We start from the raw sequence: 17031 nt of genomic DNA, 5'->3' as shown, positions 1-17031 counted from the left end.
TAAAGTTTCCTGCATATTAGTATTGTTCTATTTTGTAGATATGCCTGCTGCAGTCATACACCTCTCGTGAGAATGGTGACGTATTACATAAACACTACTAAGAAGAACAAACAACAACCGTACCATCCATCCAAAACTGTTATTACGGAAAGAAAGGAGCACCAAAGTGAATTGTCTCAACCACGGGAAAACAGTCCATACTCTGTAAATCTAGTAATGAGATGGGGGACAAGAGCACGAGCCCTTAATTGCCACTTCTTTTTGCCCTTTTTTTTATTTTTTTTTTTTTATTTTTATTTTTTTTTTTGGGGGGGGGAGGGAGGCACTCAATTTGTACTCTTTGCTGAACGCCCTTATGTGGTTGGTTGGTTGATTGCTTGATGTAGGAAAGAACAAAACATTTTGTACCATCAAGATACACAAACAAGCAAAAAAACGTTCTTCTATTGATTCTGGGCTATAATCACCTTATTCCTATACTCAAACATACTTTCTTGCGTCTATATTGGTTCTTTTTTTTCTTTAAAAAAAAGAAAACTAAATGGTCGGCATATGATTATCGCATCTATTATTTCCCACAGCTTTAAAAGACCCCCTCAGTCATGATACGGCTGCAGCAATATGTGCTGACATAGCTTTGCTACTTGGTATCTGCTCTTCCCTTTACTTCATTCATAGAAAAAAATTTTCATTTTACTCTGCTCTTCCTAATAGCATTTCAACATTTATGCCACACTGCTTTTCAATGTATGTTATGCTCCACGTGTTATTATAAGCGAAAAGAAAAGAAAAAAAAAAAAAAGAAAAACATCCGATGACGGAGGTGATTGATTAAGTAAGTTACATGCAAGAGTCAAAAACAAATAATAATAACTTTGCGTCCCCTGATCTTATAGGAGAGAAAGAGTACTTTCTTCAACATGCATCAGACCACATTCTTCTATTTTACAAAGGATATGTACAGTGTTTAACAAAAAAGACAGAGTTAAACAAATTGCATTAAGAATACGAGAACACAACTTATACCAAGAGAGTGCTCTTGATATAAAGGCGTCACCGAAACGGAACAGGTGACCGATTGTAATCTACGATCATGTGCAAGAGTACCTAAATGAGTAAACGTTTACAAAATTTATTTTCTTTGTCCTGCGAGGGGCGGTGGAGGAGTTCGCCTTGAGTCAGTCTTCGCTAAGATGACATATCCCTTATTCGAGTGCATCGGTTGGTTTTTTTTTTCTTTTTTTTTTTTGAGCACCTGTTCGTCACCACTGGCTGAAACGCATCGCTTGGGTCTTTGGTTCCTATATCGTTTGCAAACATTTTACTTTACACACGCAAACACAGAGATTCTGAAGTTCACTTCTCCTTTCAAGCATCCTCTAACTCGCTCAGTTCTCTTAAGTCCAGTTGACTTTTTCATAAAAGGTCACTCCAATTTATGAAATCATGTTCGTAGTGTATGTGTGTGCCTTGAAAACGTTTGCAACAATTTCTTTTTTCTTCAATTTTTCTCAACCATTTGTAGTCTCGTATTATTGGTGTGGTTGACAACAAAAATAAAAAATAAAGAAAAAAAAAAACAAATCAAAAGACAACAAAAAACGATTTGCAAAAGGAGCACAAGGGTCGTTCCAGATTTGCATAGTTACAGTACGGCAGCGTGCTCTCATTCCCACACACATAAGTTAGCATTCAATAAAGGTAAACGATCAAGTGTTGAAAATGATTCTAGACTGTGTAAAGGGAAAGCCTGACCATATACGCAATGTCACAAAGTTGAAACTGCGAGATAACAAAAAATGAAAAAAAAAAAAATAAAAGAGGAAAAAGAAATTTATTGTTGTAAGAATATCAAACGTTTAGTACACAACTAGATCTGAATTACCCCTCACTTTTTAAATTTTAGGTAAATCATGCACCCTGAGAACAATTTCACAATAGCCACAATTCTTCACAATGCGGCACATTTTTTTTCGTTACCTTTGGTCTTGTATTCACTATGCTACTATAGAACTTTTTGAAGGTCTAGATTGGCTGCATACAGGCACATACCTTGGTTACTTTTTTTTTTTTCTTTATATCACTTTTTACACTTCTCTTGTCACTCACGTTGTGGTCGCGTGACAATAACTATGATTATATCAATTTATACAAAAAAACTTCTTCATTAACAAAGAAAAAAAAAAAAGAGCATTGACTCGATCAACCTCCATTAACCAAACTTGATATCAGAGTTTGGATTCCATACATTTGACGACTTAGGAACCAGAGAAATAATAGACGGTCCATCACCAGCCGCGTTTTCCCCTTGTTCCTGGCTCCTCACTATCTGCAACTCAATTTCACGGCCCTCCAATCGTCGTTTACTCAAGTAGTCTTCACATTCCACCAACACTACATTTCCCTTGGTAATGAAATCAGTGTAGAAGTTCACCCCCTCGGAAATATTGTTCAAAATCTCGTTATACTTTACAAATGCAGTATCGAGAGTCTGTAATGCCTCTTGTCTCGCACGTTGAGTTGAAGTCACAGTGGTGTTGAACTCGTGGATGAATTCGTTATTTAGATTGTCAATTTCTTGCTCAAAGTGGGTTTGTCGTACTCTTGTTTCATCAAGAAATGACAAGTCAGAAGAAAGCAATTTCAAATGGTCTTCATAAACGAGTTCAAACTTTGCTGAATTGAAATGACCATCCTTGTCATAGATGTTCTTTTCATTTCGTTTATACTCTTGTACCAATTTGGGCAAGATGCTATCATTCTTGACTTTGATGTCCAATTGCCTCAGGAATTTTTGTCTACTTGATTGCAACAGCTGTAAATCATCAATGCGTCTCCTCAATTCAGAAACTAAATTCGACAACTTTTGGTCCAACTTCACGTAATTGGAATTGGGAACAAATCTGTTCAATGATTGAAACCCACCAGTATAAACTTCAAGAACATTCTTGATCTCCATATATCTTCTCACAACAACCTCATCTCCCTTTCTGGCTTCTTCGAGGTAGTCCCTCATGCGTTGGATTTTTCCAATCAAAACTTGTTCCAACTTGCCCAACCCACTTCTGTGAACCACACGATATCCTTGCTTTTCTCTCAACATTTCATCTTCACGTTTATCGAGATCTATTCGATTCTGACACTCGGCAACAAGTTTACTACACTGCATGCTTAAATTGCGAATGTCGCCAAGTGAAGTTTCAATCACTTGCACCCCACCAGAATTTATAATCTCTCGTGAATGTCGAACAACGACCTCAGGCAAGTTCTCCGGTTGTTCAAGTGCATCAATACTTGCAGGAAGATTCCTGTCATTGAGAAATTTGCCAATCGAATGATTCAAATTCTGGATGGGCTCATATACACTGACCCTAACGTGCTCTTCAGTCCGCTCCTTGAATGCTTGTGCAGAGTGAACAACAACGTAAGGCAACAAGTCTTTAAACAAGGGCTTCACCTGCACATTCTCATTAATGACGGACTCATTCGCCTTCACCATTGAAACGCCATTTAGAGGTTTGAGCTCACTATCAGCAGGGACAATGTTCAAATAAATCAAGTCATTGTCCTTCTCGGCTACTTTGTAAGCTGAACGAATAGTCTCAGCGAGTCCCGTAGCATCCTCAACAACACATTCATTGACATATTTCTTATGTTTGAGAGCTTGAGCAATTGCATTTGACGCTACACGCAAATGAGCAACTTGCTCTCCATACTGGAACGAATTCAAAGCTACCAAACTGCTTCTATAATGCGCCGCTGCTAAAAAATGAAACCGTTTGACAGTAATATGATTGACCCATTCCAATTTAATGAAATCAGACTGCTTGGCAAACGACAATGCTTCAGCATAGTATTGCGACGTTTGATACGAGAGTCGAGCAATCACCGAGTCTTTACTAGTCCCGCTCATTTTCGCCTTTTGCCAAATAGTCTCCTGTGCTTCAGCAAGCATGAGTTGCGTGAGACACAATATAGTTTGTGTTAAAAGATCTCCAGATACTTCAACTGCAACAACAACAGCACCCTCGTTTGAAATTATTCCAAATAGATAACTAAAACATCCAGCTGCATTTTGGAAATACTGACACGAGTTCCTTAACCCCTCATCCGTGCTTCTCGACTCCCTTAGCGCGAGTTGAGAGTACGTGACTCCAATTTGGAAAATTATGCACAATTGCTCATACTTGAATGATCGCAACTTTATGGGACCAATTGGAGAGTTGTAAATTGTAATAAACCACGCAAATTCAACACAGTCATGGGGGAATTTCTCCTCAATTGAACGTAATGAGCTTAAGTACTCGTAGTATTTGTCCAAATGCAGCAAAATCTCCGCCTTGTTGGTGGTGCTCACTGACGTTATATCGTTGCTGATCTTTGTGACTTCATTGCGAATCGAAGTGATGTAACTGAGATCGGATTTGAATGATGCGGCAGGTTGGAAAAAGCGCGCGGTTATCGTCTTGCTTAGCTCTTCGCCCAAATCTAGGGGCCTTGATTGCTTTAGTGGTATATCCAACAAATTGGTGGTCATGGCATCTAATGGAGAGAAAGAGACACAGAAAGAGAGAAAGTGTGTGTGATCGCAATAATATTTTTGATTTTCGCTGCTGCAATAGAAATCATAACGCGCAACAAAATCCTACAAAGGTTTCATGCATCCTCTTGTGTTTATTATGATACTACACAGCTTGAAACTATTCTGACGCTAGCATTTGTCTAGCCTGTTCAATGCGCTCAAAAATCTCCTCTCCAATAAGTCTAAACTCGTTCAACTCTGCATTAAAGATATCTGCCTCATCAGCCAAACGCGATTCATGTTGAGTCTTTGGGTCATCATTTCCGGCACTATCCTCCACACTTTTATCTATTCTTGGCAGTAATTTCCGGTGCTGCGACTCGTGTTTTTGCCCCCTCTTAACTTGTTGGTACTTCTCAGACTCCTTATCAAGTTGTGTCACGATATTTTCGTATATGTTCGCATCTAGTCTTGTCTGAAAGATCGTATAAAAGCTGGGATCGCTTTTCTGTCTATAATCAGTTGCAATCAATTTGACATATTCTTTGGCTAACTCTTGTTGGACTTTTCCCACGTCGGAGAGTTTTGCCAGTGTATCGATAAACGAGGGATTTGGAATGGGAAGATCCCTTTGAACAGCTTGTGACGCTCTAGGTTTGTTACTGTCTTGTTTCCAGTTTCGTGAACTATTGATCACGGGCTCTTCTTTGTATTCACCTGACTTAGAATATGGATAGTGACATGTCCCAATCAGGTTAGCTTCAGGGATATACACAGGTTTACCACGATGCTGCTTAGGTTCCGGTAACTTTTCAAAAAGCGTCTTTACCAACGACGCGAGTGCTTTATTAGTCTTTAGTGGAAACGTCACTCTCGGTGGAGATTTAGGTTCCCCCTGTAAAGTTCCATTTTGACCAACAGCCGACTTTTGCTTCTTGAACTCTATGCCCTTGCTCATGCTGGTGTCTTGCGATACTTCATCAGCATCGCTTGCTCGCCGCCTTTTCCTTTCAGTCTCTGCTTTCTCCTTGGCTGCTGCGATCCTATCATCAACTTCCTTCAAACTGATACCCAGTCGAGCGACTTTTTCATGAAACCGTTCCAACTCCAATTCATTTTCCCTATTCTCCTCATCGACATCATATGGGCCAGATGGTGGCACAATCTCATGTGGAATATCAGAAACGTAATCAAAATCTTTCTTGCTTCGCTTGTTCTTGGAATGCAACCCCACATTGATGCCAGCCGCTTTCATATCCCTTCTCTTTTGTAACAATGCTAAACGTCTACTTTCTTCCAACATTCTTTCCCGGGCTTTCCTTTTAGCCTTCTTACCTTGAGTATTGGACAATCTGGCCTTGGCTTCAGCAAGCATTTCCCTATCATCGTCATCCATGTCGTCATCGTCATCGTCATCGTCATCGTCATCGTCATCATCATCTGCATCTGCATCTAGAACGTTTCTGTCGTCTGATCGCACTTTCGCTGGTTGTGTTTCATGAGCAAAATTGGGATTACTTGCCTCATCATTGTCTACAATTTGAGCGACTGGTTGTCCAACTGCGGGGAGGGTCTCAATACCAAGACCCGATAATTTCAAATCATTACTACTGTCATTTCCCGACGCCTGATCAAGAAGTTGTTGATATCGTTCAATGCATTGGGTGGCAGTTTTGCCAAGCGTCGACGCAATAGACCTCCACTGGTTAGGTAGTAGCTGTGTCAACTCAATCAATCGTTTATCCTGTTCATTCGTCCATCCAGTCTTATCTATCAACGGATTCAACCATTCGACCCATCGCGATTTAGCTTGCGTCGCGGTCTTTTTCGGTAACAATGAAGACACTCTAGCCCACTGATTAGCACCGTACTTTTGCACGGCAGCTTTGAGGATCTCATCTTCGATACTTGTCCATGCGCCTCCTTTTACGTATGATGACATGATGGGGAAACAGTGGTGGATGTGTGTGTCTGTGTGTGTGTGTGTGTGTGTGTTATTTGGAGCTGACAACGCCAGATTATGGGATGATGTTGTTTTCTTTTTTTGGTGTGCGGCGCAAACTATGTATAACAAAGTGCTCAGAGTGCAATATACAGACTTTGTTTTGAGCTAGTGAGTACAAGGGGGGAAAGGGGGGAAGAAAGAGACAGACGAGGTATTGTACGGAATCTAATCGTACGTGATGTCTTTATGGAGCCAGCTGGTGAGGGACTCTGGAGCATATAAGCAGCGTGGTTTGTAAAATTTGCATTCAGCAGAAGCATTACAACTGGAATTAGTCCGGCGTGGGTCCAATGGACTATTGGTCTATACGTAGAGCACAGTCTGTCTGAGATACAACAGTCTTATATACGTAACTGATACATTTCAAGACATAAGTGATGTATAACCGTATTTGGTAATTTTGTGGAAAAAAAAAATCAGATGCAGAGGAGAGAGACAAAAATCAACAAAATCTCTCCCCACTTTAGTCAGAAACACCCTCAACAACATTTATATATATATATATATACATTGAAGACCTCCACTTTGTTTTTTTTACAACAACTAAACATTGGTATATATAGCACCGCAAAAGAAAGTTTCCCATTAAGGTATCCCGTCACTTTTGACTGATTTTTCTTCAAGGCTTGCAATATCAACACTTCTGCCTTTCACCTTTTGCTTGACTCCTACAACCAGCACAACAACAACGTCAACGACTGAAACTACGTGTGACTTATCATTCATCAAAACCCCACTCCACTAACTTACCACGCCCGCCCATTAATATGAATATTTTCCACCACAAACATCAAAAGCTCATTCTTCAGTGCTACCCTCCTGGAAAAGCAACCGACAAGAAACCAAATCCATCCGAACTCAGCTATTTATTATACTACGCTTCAACACGTAGAGTCAAATTGGAGAAAGTGATTCATTTTCTCAAAGACAAGACTCAACACGATGCTGCAAGAAATCGTACCGGAAATTTACAAGTCACTTTGGCCATTATCAAAGAGTTGATTGAAAAATGTAATGAAAACTTGAATGTTTTTGCTCCACAAGCTTGCAACATCCTCAAGATATGTCTCGACACTGAGGATATAGCTGTTTGCAAGAGTGTGGTCAAAACCTATGAAGTATTGTGTGCGAAAATGGATGCTGCATTATTTGGTGGTGATAAAGAGTTTGTGCACGACTTTACTGATCTCACTCAGCAGTTGATATCACTTGGAAAAGACAAGAACATCTCGCAAAATCAGTATGACTGGCAAATGGTTTCGTTGAAGGCTATTTACGCCATTTCCAACTGTTTAACTTTCTCCAGCAGCACTTCCAAAAAATTTGTTGCAATTTCGATTCCTTTTTTGATCCAAGTTATAATGCACAATAACAACATCAGTAGCTTGGTGCAACGTCTAAAATCGAGTCTCAATGTTGAATCTGATGGAAAGAGATTATCACGCGTGCAGCTGCACAAATCCCAAACCCAACTCCACAACCAGATTGAAGTTGATTTTGATAATGATACTTTAACTTTGACAGATGTGAATCAAGAAGCAATGAACGCATTGAGAGCTTTTTTCAACAATACCGCCACAGCTCAGATCTCAGAAGTAACAAGAGCTGTAGTTCAACACATTTTCACGACAAACATAAACTTGGATTGGGGTATTGTATTGTTGGAGTTGTGCGTTACTTGGATTCCAATTCAGTTGAGATTCGTCAGTTGCTCCACTTTGTTGGCTACTTTGAATCGTATTAATATTGAAGGGGCATCAAAGTCCAATTATCCACTTCATTTACTGTATGCCAAGCATTTGTTGGGTTTGTTGTCCTCGGGGATAAATATGATTGGGTTATCGATTTCCGATATCATTCAGCAATTGTTGAACTTGCAAACAGACTTGATTTTGAAGCCCAGTGATTTGAGCAAATCTGAGATAGATTCCTTGACAAACATATACTCTGAATGTATATGCAACATCACCACGCATATCTACTACTTTGATCAAGTTCCCGACTCAATTCAGGAAATCTTGGTCAAGGTCGATTATGTTTTGGACAGTTCATTTGTGGACAGTTCTGACCAAACAACTTCAAGTGAAAGGATCCATGATCTTATTGTGCAGTTTTTGGACAATATTTCCAAAATTTTCCTCATTTTAAAGAGCAAGACAAGTACTATCAATAGAAACCACGTCAATCTTGAACATTGGGACATCAGCTTGGGTTTATTGGCGCCCGAATCCGAATTTGAGGATAACAGAAACACCATCTTGTCGCTTCACCAAATTCGAAGCATACAGGCCAAGTACTTGAAAGTTTTTGATGAGTTTTTAAATGTCGAATTGGCAGCATCGTCGCGCTCGGCGTACGAGGTGATTAAAAAACAACAAAATAGACTTGATCCTGGAAATGCAAATTCACAGTTTATGGACAGGTCCGATAGCTCAAAGGATAACAAACTCAGCGGAAAAAATTTGATGGAACCAGATGTTAATCAGTACATCACCCAGCAGCAAAATTTTATCTCTCACTTTTTGATGTATGCTGACAGGTTCTTTGATGGGCCCGAGGCTCCAAGCACAGAGTTGGTTTTGTTGTTGGTGAAGGTATTGAAAGATATGATTGAGATTCTTGGGTTAAACTTTGTTAGTAATTTCATTCCGTTTTTCCATTATGGAGTCTTGAAATTGGATAAAGCGTCTGAATTTTCTCAAAGACAAATGTATAAAGACACAATTGTCCATATATTGTTGTATTACATTTTGAAGAATCTTGATGAGCAATACGAAGAAGAATTGGAAGGGTATTGCAAATCTTCCAAATTGTTCAAATTGGTGTTGGACAGTGTTGAGTATAGAAGACAACATGGATTATGGATTCATGGAATCGATTCGCAACCGTCCGATTTGGAACATCCAAAAGGTAGACGAGTTTTGCCCAAGGATGGTAATGGCAACGATTTGAAACTTCGGATAAAGAGTGAACAAATTGAAGAGTTTGCATGTGGTAACAATTTCCTTATTGTGTGGTTGCATCCTCAGAAGCAATTGTTGACCGAGATTGAAAAACCTCAAGTGTCGACCCATATGACTCAATTCAACAACGATTCGCGAAATACGAACAACAACAGCACTGCTTTTATGGACTTTGATGATGAGGATGGTGATGATGCTTCGACTCGCGGTGGTTCCGGTGGTCCCGGTCGCCCTGATCACTTTGTTCCTCAATTCAATCCCCACACTGGCCTTTCCTCAGATGCTGCCACAACAGATTCAGAGCAAGGTTTGTATACAGGGCTCGGATTGGGAACTGCAAAAGACATTCGTACTATACGCGCCGAAATCTTACAATACAGCCAACATTTCCAAGAGAAGGGGATACCTTATGCTGCAGATTACACGTTGACTAGCAATGCAAATACGACGACAGTAGGTCGATTGAATGGTGATTTACATTCCTGTGATCAGACCAATGGCTCGATTTACACATTCAACTTGCACGTGAGCTGCCCCAGAATTGCGGACTTGAAGGAAGTCTTGAGTATGAATGGACCACCATTGGGGAATGGCATTGCTGCTCGAAACATGGATCACACCGCGTCGAATAATTCTATATTAAGCAAAAATTTGCTATCTACCGATGTTGATTCCATTTTGGCTGGTTTGGATAGTGATGACGACGCTGCATTTGTAGTTTAGAGAGAATAATAAAAATAAAAGTCTTGATACAAGTCATCGTTTCTTATAAACACTCTATACATCTTATACAGTTTTTCATTCGTCATCATCATCATCATCATCATCATCATCATCCCCCTCCAATGCTTCAAAAGCATTAAATGTCTTTGTTTGTTTATCACTAGCGATTTCTCTAGGGTCCACAGCTTTTGAAGAGCCCAAATTCTTATTATTTGGCCTAGCTTTAATTCCAACTGACTCCCTAAACTTGCTTCTCTCGTCACTACCTTCGTTATTGTCATTAGTACCAAAACTTCCACTCTTGTGGTGTCCGGCAGGAACCGACATCTCCCATCCATCTTCAGTCTTGATCACCTCATTCTTCTTCTTCAAGTATGGTTTTTGGTTGGTACCCGATCTGGAGCCCCTGCGTCTGTTTAAATGGTGGTAAGATTTCTCATTTCCGTGCTCGTCAATATAGGTGTCCTTGTTGTTCCATCTCTTGGCATGTTCTGCTTGCAGTTGTTGTTCTTTGACTTGTTCGATTAATTCGTTAAAGGCTGATAAAATTGTTGGTTGCGGAATATAAGACGTTTCCTCTTTGATTTGGAACAATTGTTCTTCGGAGTACTTGGCCATTGCGGAGAGACGATAGAAGGGCGGGGGATGTGTGTATGTAGCACTAGGAGATTGAATAACTCTTCTATTCTTTGAACTCTGTAGCCGGCCTTTGATAGTTCGTGAAAAAACAGGAGAAAAAGAAAAATTTGTCGTAAATTTGTTTTGCACACGACCTCAAAATATTGTGGATAAAGTAGTAATACGGAGAGAGGGTTCGATCAAGTTTGGTATCAAAGGTTGATATTGAGAGGAGTTCGTCAGTCATGTTAGATATTTTGGGCATAGTCTGAACATTTTAGAGTTCGAAAGGAGGCTCAGCATATGAAATATTGGAGATTGGTGCGATAGAGAACGCTGTAAAATCGAGACAACTGTAGAGTAAATTGCTCGATTGCTCGAGAGCCCCAAGAATGCTCAATCTGATTACACCATTTGGTATTGATTCAATCAACAGGTAAAACAGGTTCAACGGTGTCTCTCAGTTAACTCTTTTGTGGCTCAGTTTGCAATTTTTTTTTTTTTTTTATCTGTTGCAAAAGCAGAAGCAGCGCATCTCAAACACATCTCCAAAACGTGATATCCCCTCCACCAAACATTAACAGCATACATCTAGCCAAACCCTACATCCACATTTCCCAGGTAACACATATCTGCCATGCCGTTAGCCCATAACCTCAACAAGGTGAGTAAAAACTTATCCAAATCCACCGGATCAATGCACATAAAGGGCCGTAAATTCAAACAATTGAATCGAGCAACAGTCCGAGATAAGAAACTCAAACTACAAAAAGTCGAAAGCATCGAGCGTAAACTGAATGAGTTACTCATTGTATCCTTTTTCCAAGAACAGATCGTCAATGACGACCAAGTTGATAAATCAAGTTATACCTTGTCTGAAATACAAGCTTTGATTCAACAATTTATAGATCAGGATCGTCAACAGTTGGATGAAGCAAAACTGGAGCATCGAAAGGGAAGACCTATTTCTAATAAGCAGAAGTTGCTCACCGAAAAAGTCAAGCATGAGGAACACCTATTTGCAACTGGGTATAAAGTCCCCGATCTAAGTCATGAGGAAACGGTGACTAGATTGAGAAATTGGAATGGAACTACAGGGGCCACTACGGGGTTCAAGTTTATCAATATTTCCAAAGATATGAAGCAGTTCCCAACCGCGGAGGTGGAGATGAAAGAGTAGGTTTCGGTTTTTGTAAAAACTATACTAAGTTCATGTATTCGGTTTGTATTGTAATCTCAATCTCTCTTTTTGCTCCACAAGATATTCCTGAAATCAAACCTCTTCTGGTCCTCTACACGCTCTTCCAGCCCTGACAAATCAGGTACGTGTGTTGAAGATGCGGGTGCATTTACTGTTGTTTCGATCGGCTCCGACCTCTCGAGAGTTGAAGTACGATCAGCAGATCCCACTGCTTGTCTCTCTGATGCCCCCTTTGGCTCATCTGGGACAAAGTTTAGAGCAAGATACGCAAGCATACCAGCAACTGCACCAGTAGTTACGCGCTTGCTCCAAGAAGACTTGCCAGAATTTCTCCTGTATCCATCATCTCTGCTACCTTCATTCTCCAAAATCAAGTACTTGCGCCCACCATCGATCTTGTATCCAACCACTTTGTAGTTGTCACTCTGTAAGCTCTGCAATCGGTCATTCACGAGTGCGAGCTCTTGATCACTAAACTGGTTCAAAATCTCAAAAATGTCCCTCTCCTGAGAAAGTTCGTTTTGGAGCAAGTTTGGAGATACAGATATTTCATCACCTACCAAACTCAAAAGTAAATACTTCTTGGAAGATGTGGCCAACGACTGGTTGTATCTCTCTTTGCTCCATTTGTAAGCATCTTCTTGCCTTTGCTTTGACAATTCATCCTGCTTCAATTTCGAAAGGTATTCCTCTAGCTTTGCAGTGTCTATGGAAGATGTGGCCCTAACCGCTGCCTTCGGTGCTCTTGACCATCTTGTATGTGGTTTGAGTTCGTCACCTTTCTCAGCTTTAATCTCCTTCACCCCCTCCTCTTGTAAAGCAGATGCAAATGCGGCTCTAACGGCGTCCTCAAAAGCCTCATCTTTGGATTCGATCTCTCTCTGATTGTCCAAATCAGCAATATACTGCTCGGAGTCTTGATACTTCTTCTTGTCCAAAGAGCTCAAAGGGCGGGGCCTCAAATCTGCCGTCGTTTCTGTACTAGTCTTCACTGGTTCATACTCTCTAATGTCGTATTCGAATTCGACATCTGGCGTTGTTTCGCTTGTCACCTCTTCAACATTTCCAGCCTCTGTCACCAAAGGTGCAACAGCACGCATTGGATCTAATCTGTCCTTTTCGGCTGCTTTGGCTTCCTCAGATACGCTTCGAGCCAAGTCAGTGTAAAACTCCAGTAATCTTTGTTTGGTAATAACCTCTTCAGCCAAGTTCTTGGCCATTCCGTAAACACATACAATGAAGGCAGGATAGTGCTCAACCACATCATTGTAGCTCTTCAATGATTCAAGAATATCCTTCTTGAACAAATAGCCTAACGACGTGGCATCCAAGGTTGCAACGTATTCATCAACCAACCTGTTAAACTCATTCTTGGATACATTAGTGACATCAGACTTGTACAACAATCTCGATGCAGTTAAAAAGGCACCCAACACGTCATACTCATCCTTCTGCAAAAATCTCATTTGATCTCCGATTGGATTATTTGCTTTTGACAATACAGACTTATTCAATCTCTCCAATTCAACAGCGCTAGTTAAAACATTGTCCAAAACAAATGTTGCTCCATGATTGTGCTTGAAAAGCAACGCCAAGTTTCTGTACAATTTGTGCCAAATCAATTTCTTGTCCTGTGTTGAGTAGTTTGCTTTCGACAATTCTGTTATCTTGGCCAAAATATCATCAGCGTAAACATCTGCAAACTTTTCAATATGTAACGAGTCCTTCAATTGCTTCAATTCAAGAACGTACTCTTCTAAGAAAAAGTCGTTTGGCATTTGCCTGTACTCTTTAGTTTCTTCCACTGCTTCCTTTTCCTTCTTCTCCTTCTCAAAGGACTCAAAAACGGCTTGGCTATTAAGCAATACGTCCAACGCTTCTGTATTTCTCCCATTCATATCAAACAATCTGCCCAATCTTCTCTTTAATCTGATGTATCTAAAGGAGTCAGAGTTACTTGAGATGAGCGAGTTGTTCTCTTCACCATCAAAAAAACGCTCTATTTGGTAATCCAAGGCCTTCAACACCTCATCACTGGTATGTTCTTTGAATGGAGTACCACCAAGTGCGTCTCTTAGTTTACGTAACTCGGTAACGAAATTGGACAACTCCAACTCGTCGGGTATTTGCACATAAGGCGTCTCCAAAACTTGTGACTTCTCCTTGACTTGTTTTTCAAAATGTGCAAAAACATCATTATTAAGTGCAACAGTATTCAAGATCTCCAAACAGTCCGTAGTGTTGTTATATGAAAACTCCTTTAACTTGGCCCGCAAAGTAAGTAAACTACCATGATTTATCTCAGGAAATGTGTTGTTATCTTCCAAGATCACTTTAGTAACGCTATCAATTACCGATATGACCCTTGTCTTGTCACCAAAACCTCCCGTCAAGTTCTTGAGAAATTCAATTTCTGGTACGTGATTTTCGAGACGTAACCAGTCTGGAATTTGCTTATATTGTAAATTAGCAGCATGCTTGTCGGTTGGTGCGTCCTCTTTAAATTCTCTCACGAGCTCGTCCAAAACCTCCAAGTGGTTACCAATGTACTTCGTGGAAGCCTCGATTGCTTGGCTCAAATTGTCAATGGACCCTCTTGGTAATGATAATCTCTCTTTCATATCATTGGCGAGGTGATTGGCATCTGCATAGAAAGAGAAATCAACACCCAATTGCTCCTTTGTCTTTGAAAGTGCTTTTCGTTGTTGAAATATGGGAGAATCCTTTGGAAGACACCTTGTCAAGCTGTCACCTTTCAATTTCAAATACTTTATCAAAATCTCCGGAGTTTCAGCCAATCTTTGGATAAGGTACTTGTCCATACAATAGAATGCTTCACAAGTAGTCCAGTCCTCGTGGTCAAAGTCGATCCAATCATATCCGTTTTCCGCAAAGGCGGCATTTTCCAAAGCAAAGCCCCACTTAAGCAAGTGATTCAAAGTCCAATCCTCTTCCAAATTTCCAGTAAATTTGTACTTTGAGGTGTGAAAGTTGTAATCAGTAAGAGAGTGGAGAAGCTTGCCGGACCTCAACTGGTCCGTGGTCAACGTTTCCAACAAGTACTTTGCCTCATCTTTGAGTCGATGATTTGGGGTAACAGAGACTTCGTACAAACGAGGAGCCAATACCTCATACCTGGAAGTAGCAGGGATGTAGTTCCCAAATTCAAACATACTCCACAACACACCCAACTCGGAAACCAACTCTTCGATTTCCTCTGTGTCAAACTCCTCTTCCAAATCTTCAAACACAGAAGCTCTTACTGCTGAATCAAAATCATGTTTTTCAAAGATGGCTTTGATTGTTTTCAACGGTGTAATTGATTTTGCAAGTTTATCGCGTAGTGCTTTGTAACGCTCAACTTGAACCAAAACTTTGAAAAATGCTTCGTTTGCACTTTTGTTTTCCTCCAAGAAATGATCAAATTCATTGACAGTCTTGTCAATCTGAAGTATCAAGTCTTTTTTTGATCGAACTCGTTTGAAATTAAATTCCCGATCCAAAGACTCCAATTCCGGAACGTAAAAATACAAACCCAAGTCGAGAAAGTCACTAATTTCTCGTTCGCGTTTAACTTGTGGGAGATAATCCTTCACAATCTCCTGTGGAAACTGGGCATCCTTGTTGACAAATTCGATAAAATATTGTACCATCTCATCGTACCCTGCCTTTTTGGCATCTGTCACCTCTGGAACTTCCCCCCTGGTGTAATAATCTTTAAATATGAACAAAGTGTTGACAATTTCCAGACCAGAAAGATCAGCAAAGTTTTTGATTCTATAGTTAAATGTGTCTTGCAAGAATCGCTCAAATACTCTCAACTCATCGTAATAGCATTTCGTGTACGAAAGACCTTCGGAAATTCCATCGTCGTTGATCAATTTATAGTCCCAGTCGTGCCACTCTAACAAGTCTTCCATTAATGACTCGTTGTATTCGTGGATCCTGTGGTATGGGAAATCGACATTTTCTGGACGCTTGATTTCAAAGTTGGGTAATGGAGTATCAAGATCCAACTTGTCGTTACTATTGTCACTTTTCCTCTTGTTCTTCTTCTTTAAAGATATAAAGTCAATTTCATACTCTTCAACGTGTGTAGCGTATTCCCTTGTGAATATTTTTGAGGTCCTGGATTGGACTACGGGATCGCAATATTTGGATATTGTGGAGCACACGGGGAGAACAAACTGTGGCGCTTTTGCAAGTGTAGTTCTAGCCAAGTGTTTAGTAACAACCCTTCTCGAAAGCATCATGTGTCGAATCGGTAATCGGAAGAGATGGCAAAGAGGTTATACAGTCTTGCAAAATCCGCTGTATTAGTGTCTTTGGTTACGGTGTATCAAATAGCAACAAATATAATTAGTGTGTACCAGCTTTTGCGGAGTCGGAAATTGCAACTAAGGCTTGATAAGAAAACAGACTTTGTATTCAGGCTTTTTGAACTTCAAAGGTAAAGGAGATGTATGAAGCTAATTGAAAGTTGAATAAAGAAGAAACCTTGGAAAACGTTGATTGTAGAAATTAAAAGGGACATAATGGGGAAAACGGGAAACAGTGAGACATTAAAAAATAAAAAGGGGGGGGGAAGGGAGAGGGGGGAATGCGGCAAAGAAAGTGAAGACAGGATAAGGATAAGGAATTTCCTGTATACAAAATAGTGAACTACAAAACAACAATAAAGAGATTGATAAGACAAGAGAGCTACCACTTGCTTTTGAAACTACTCTACTTATCATTTAGAAACACACACAGCTTTCCATACTACAGGAGAGATCATAGGTTTAATTGATCAGAATAGCCTATATCATTACTGTTAGAAGTTGTTGTAAGAATCAACTGTTAAATAGTTTCCTTGTTTTTGTATTAAATTATGTTTCAAAATTGTTGCAAAAAAAAAAAAAATTCAGCTTCTCAAACGGAACCAAATAATGACATACAATCAATCTCATGCTAGCCAATATTCAATTAAAATGTGATTTCAACACATTTCTATTATCTA

General features: G+C 40.0%; 6 protein-coding genes across 6 annotated transcripts; 2 read left to right on the top strand and 4 right to left on the bottom strand. All coding sequences in view use genetic code 12, as the record gives it.

Annotated features, from left to right (window-relative positions):
* Positions 1 to 2212: 2212 nt before the first annotated feature.
* On the bottom strand, positions 2213 to 4537 carry RIM20 (Rim20p; the record flags this gene model as incomplete). Its single annotated transcript, XM_051752147.1, has 1 exon — positions 2213 to 4537. The coding sequence occupies one exon, from the start codon at positions 4535 to 4537 to the stop codon at positions 2213 to 2215; it is 2325 nt and encodes a 774-aa protein (XP_051608624.1).
* A 163-nt stretch (positions 4538 to 4700) lies between these two features.
* On the bottom strand, positions 4701 to 6464 carry CEF1 (Cef1p; the record flags this gene model as incomplete). The annotated part of the gene is made up of 1 exon (XM_051752146.1): positions 4701 to 6464. One exon carries the CDS (start codon positions 6462 to 6464, stop codon positions 4701 to 4703), a length of 1764 nt encoding a protein of 587 aa, XP_051608623.1.
* An 830-nt stretch (positions 6465 to 7294) lies between these two features.
* On the top strand, positions 7295 to 10213 carry KGF57_002795 (uncharacterized protein; the record flags this gene model as incomplete). The annotated part of the gene is made up of 1 exon (XM_051752145.1): positions 7295 to 10213. One exon carries the CDS (start codon positions 7295 to 7297, stop codon positions 10211 to 10213), a length of 2919 nt encoding a protein of 972 aa, XP_051608622.1.
* A 75-nt stretch (positions 10214 to 10288) lies between these two features.
* Positions 10289 to 10831, bottom strand: KGF57_002794 (uncharacterized protein; the record flags this gene model as incomplete). The annotated part of the gene is made up of 1 exon (XM_051752144.1): positions 10289 to 10831. One exon carries the CDS (start codon positions 10829 to 10831, stop codon positions 10289 to 10291), a length of 543 nt encoding a protein of 180 aa, XP_051608621.1.
* A 637-nt stretch (positions 10832 to 11468) lies between these two features.
* KGF57_002793 (uncharacterized protein) lies at positions 11469 to 12011 on the top strand (the record flags this gene model as incomplete). Its single annotated transcript, XM_051752143.1, has 1 exon — positions 11469 to 12011. The coding sequence occupies one exon, from the start codon at positions 11469 to 11471 to the stop codon at positions 12009 to 12011; it is 543 nt and encodes a 180-aa protein (XP_051608620.1).
* Positions 12012 to 12067: 56 nt separating this feature from the next.
* KGF57_002792 (uncharacterized protein) lies at positions 12068 to 16285 on the bottom strand (the record flags this gene model as incomplete). Its single annotated transcript, XM_051752142.1, has 1 exon — positions 12068 to 16285. One exon carries the CDS (start codon positions 16283 to 16285, stop codon positions 12068 to 12070), a length of 4218 nt encoding a protein of 1405 aa, XP_051608619.1.
* Positions 16286 to 17031: the final 746 nt, after the last annotated feature.

The sequence above is a fragment of the Candida theae genome (assembly GCF_024610275.1).
Source record: "Candida theae strain CBS 12239 chromosome Unknown scaffold3, whole genome shotgun sequence".
NCBI lineage: Eukaryota > Fungi > Ascomycota > Pichiomycetes > Serinales > Debaryomycetaceae > Lodderomyces > Lodderomyces theae.
Note: the sequence above shows the minus strand (reverse complement) of the source record. Positions and strands in the feature narration are given on the sequence as shown.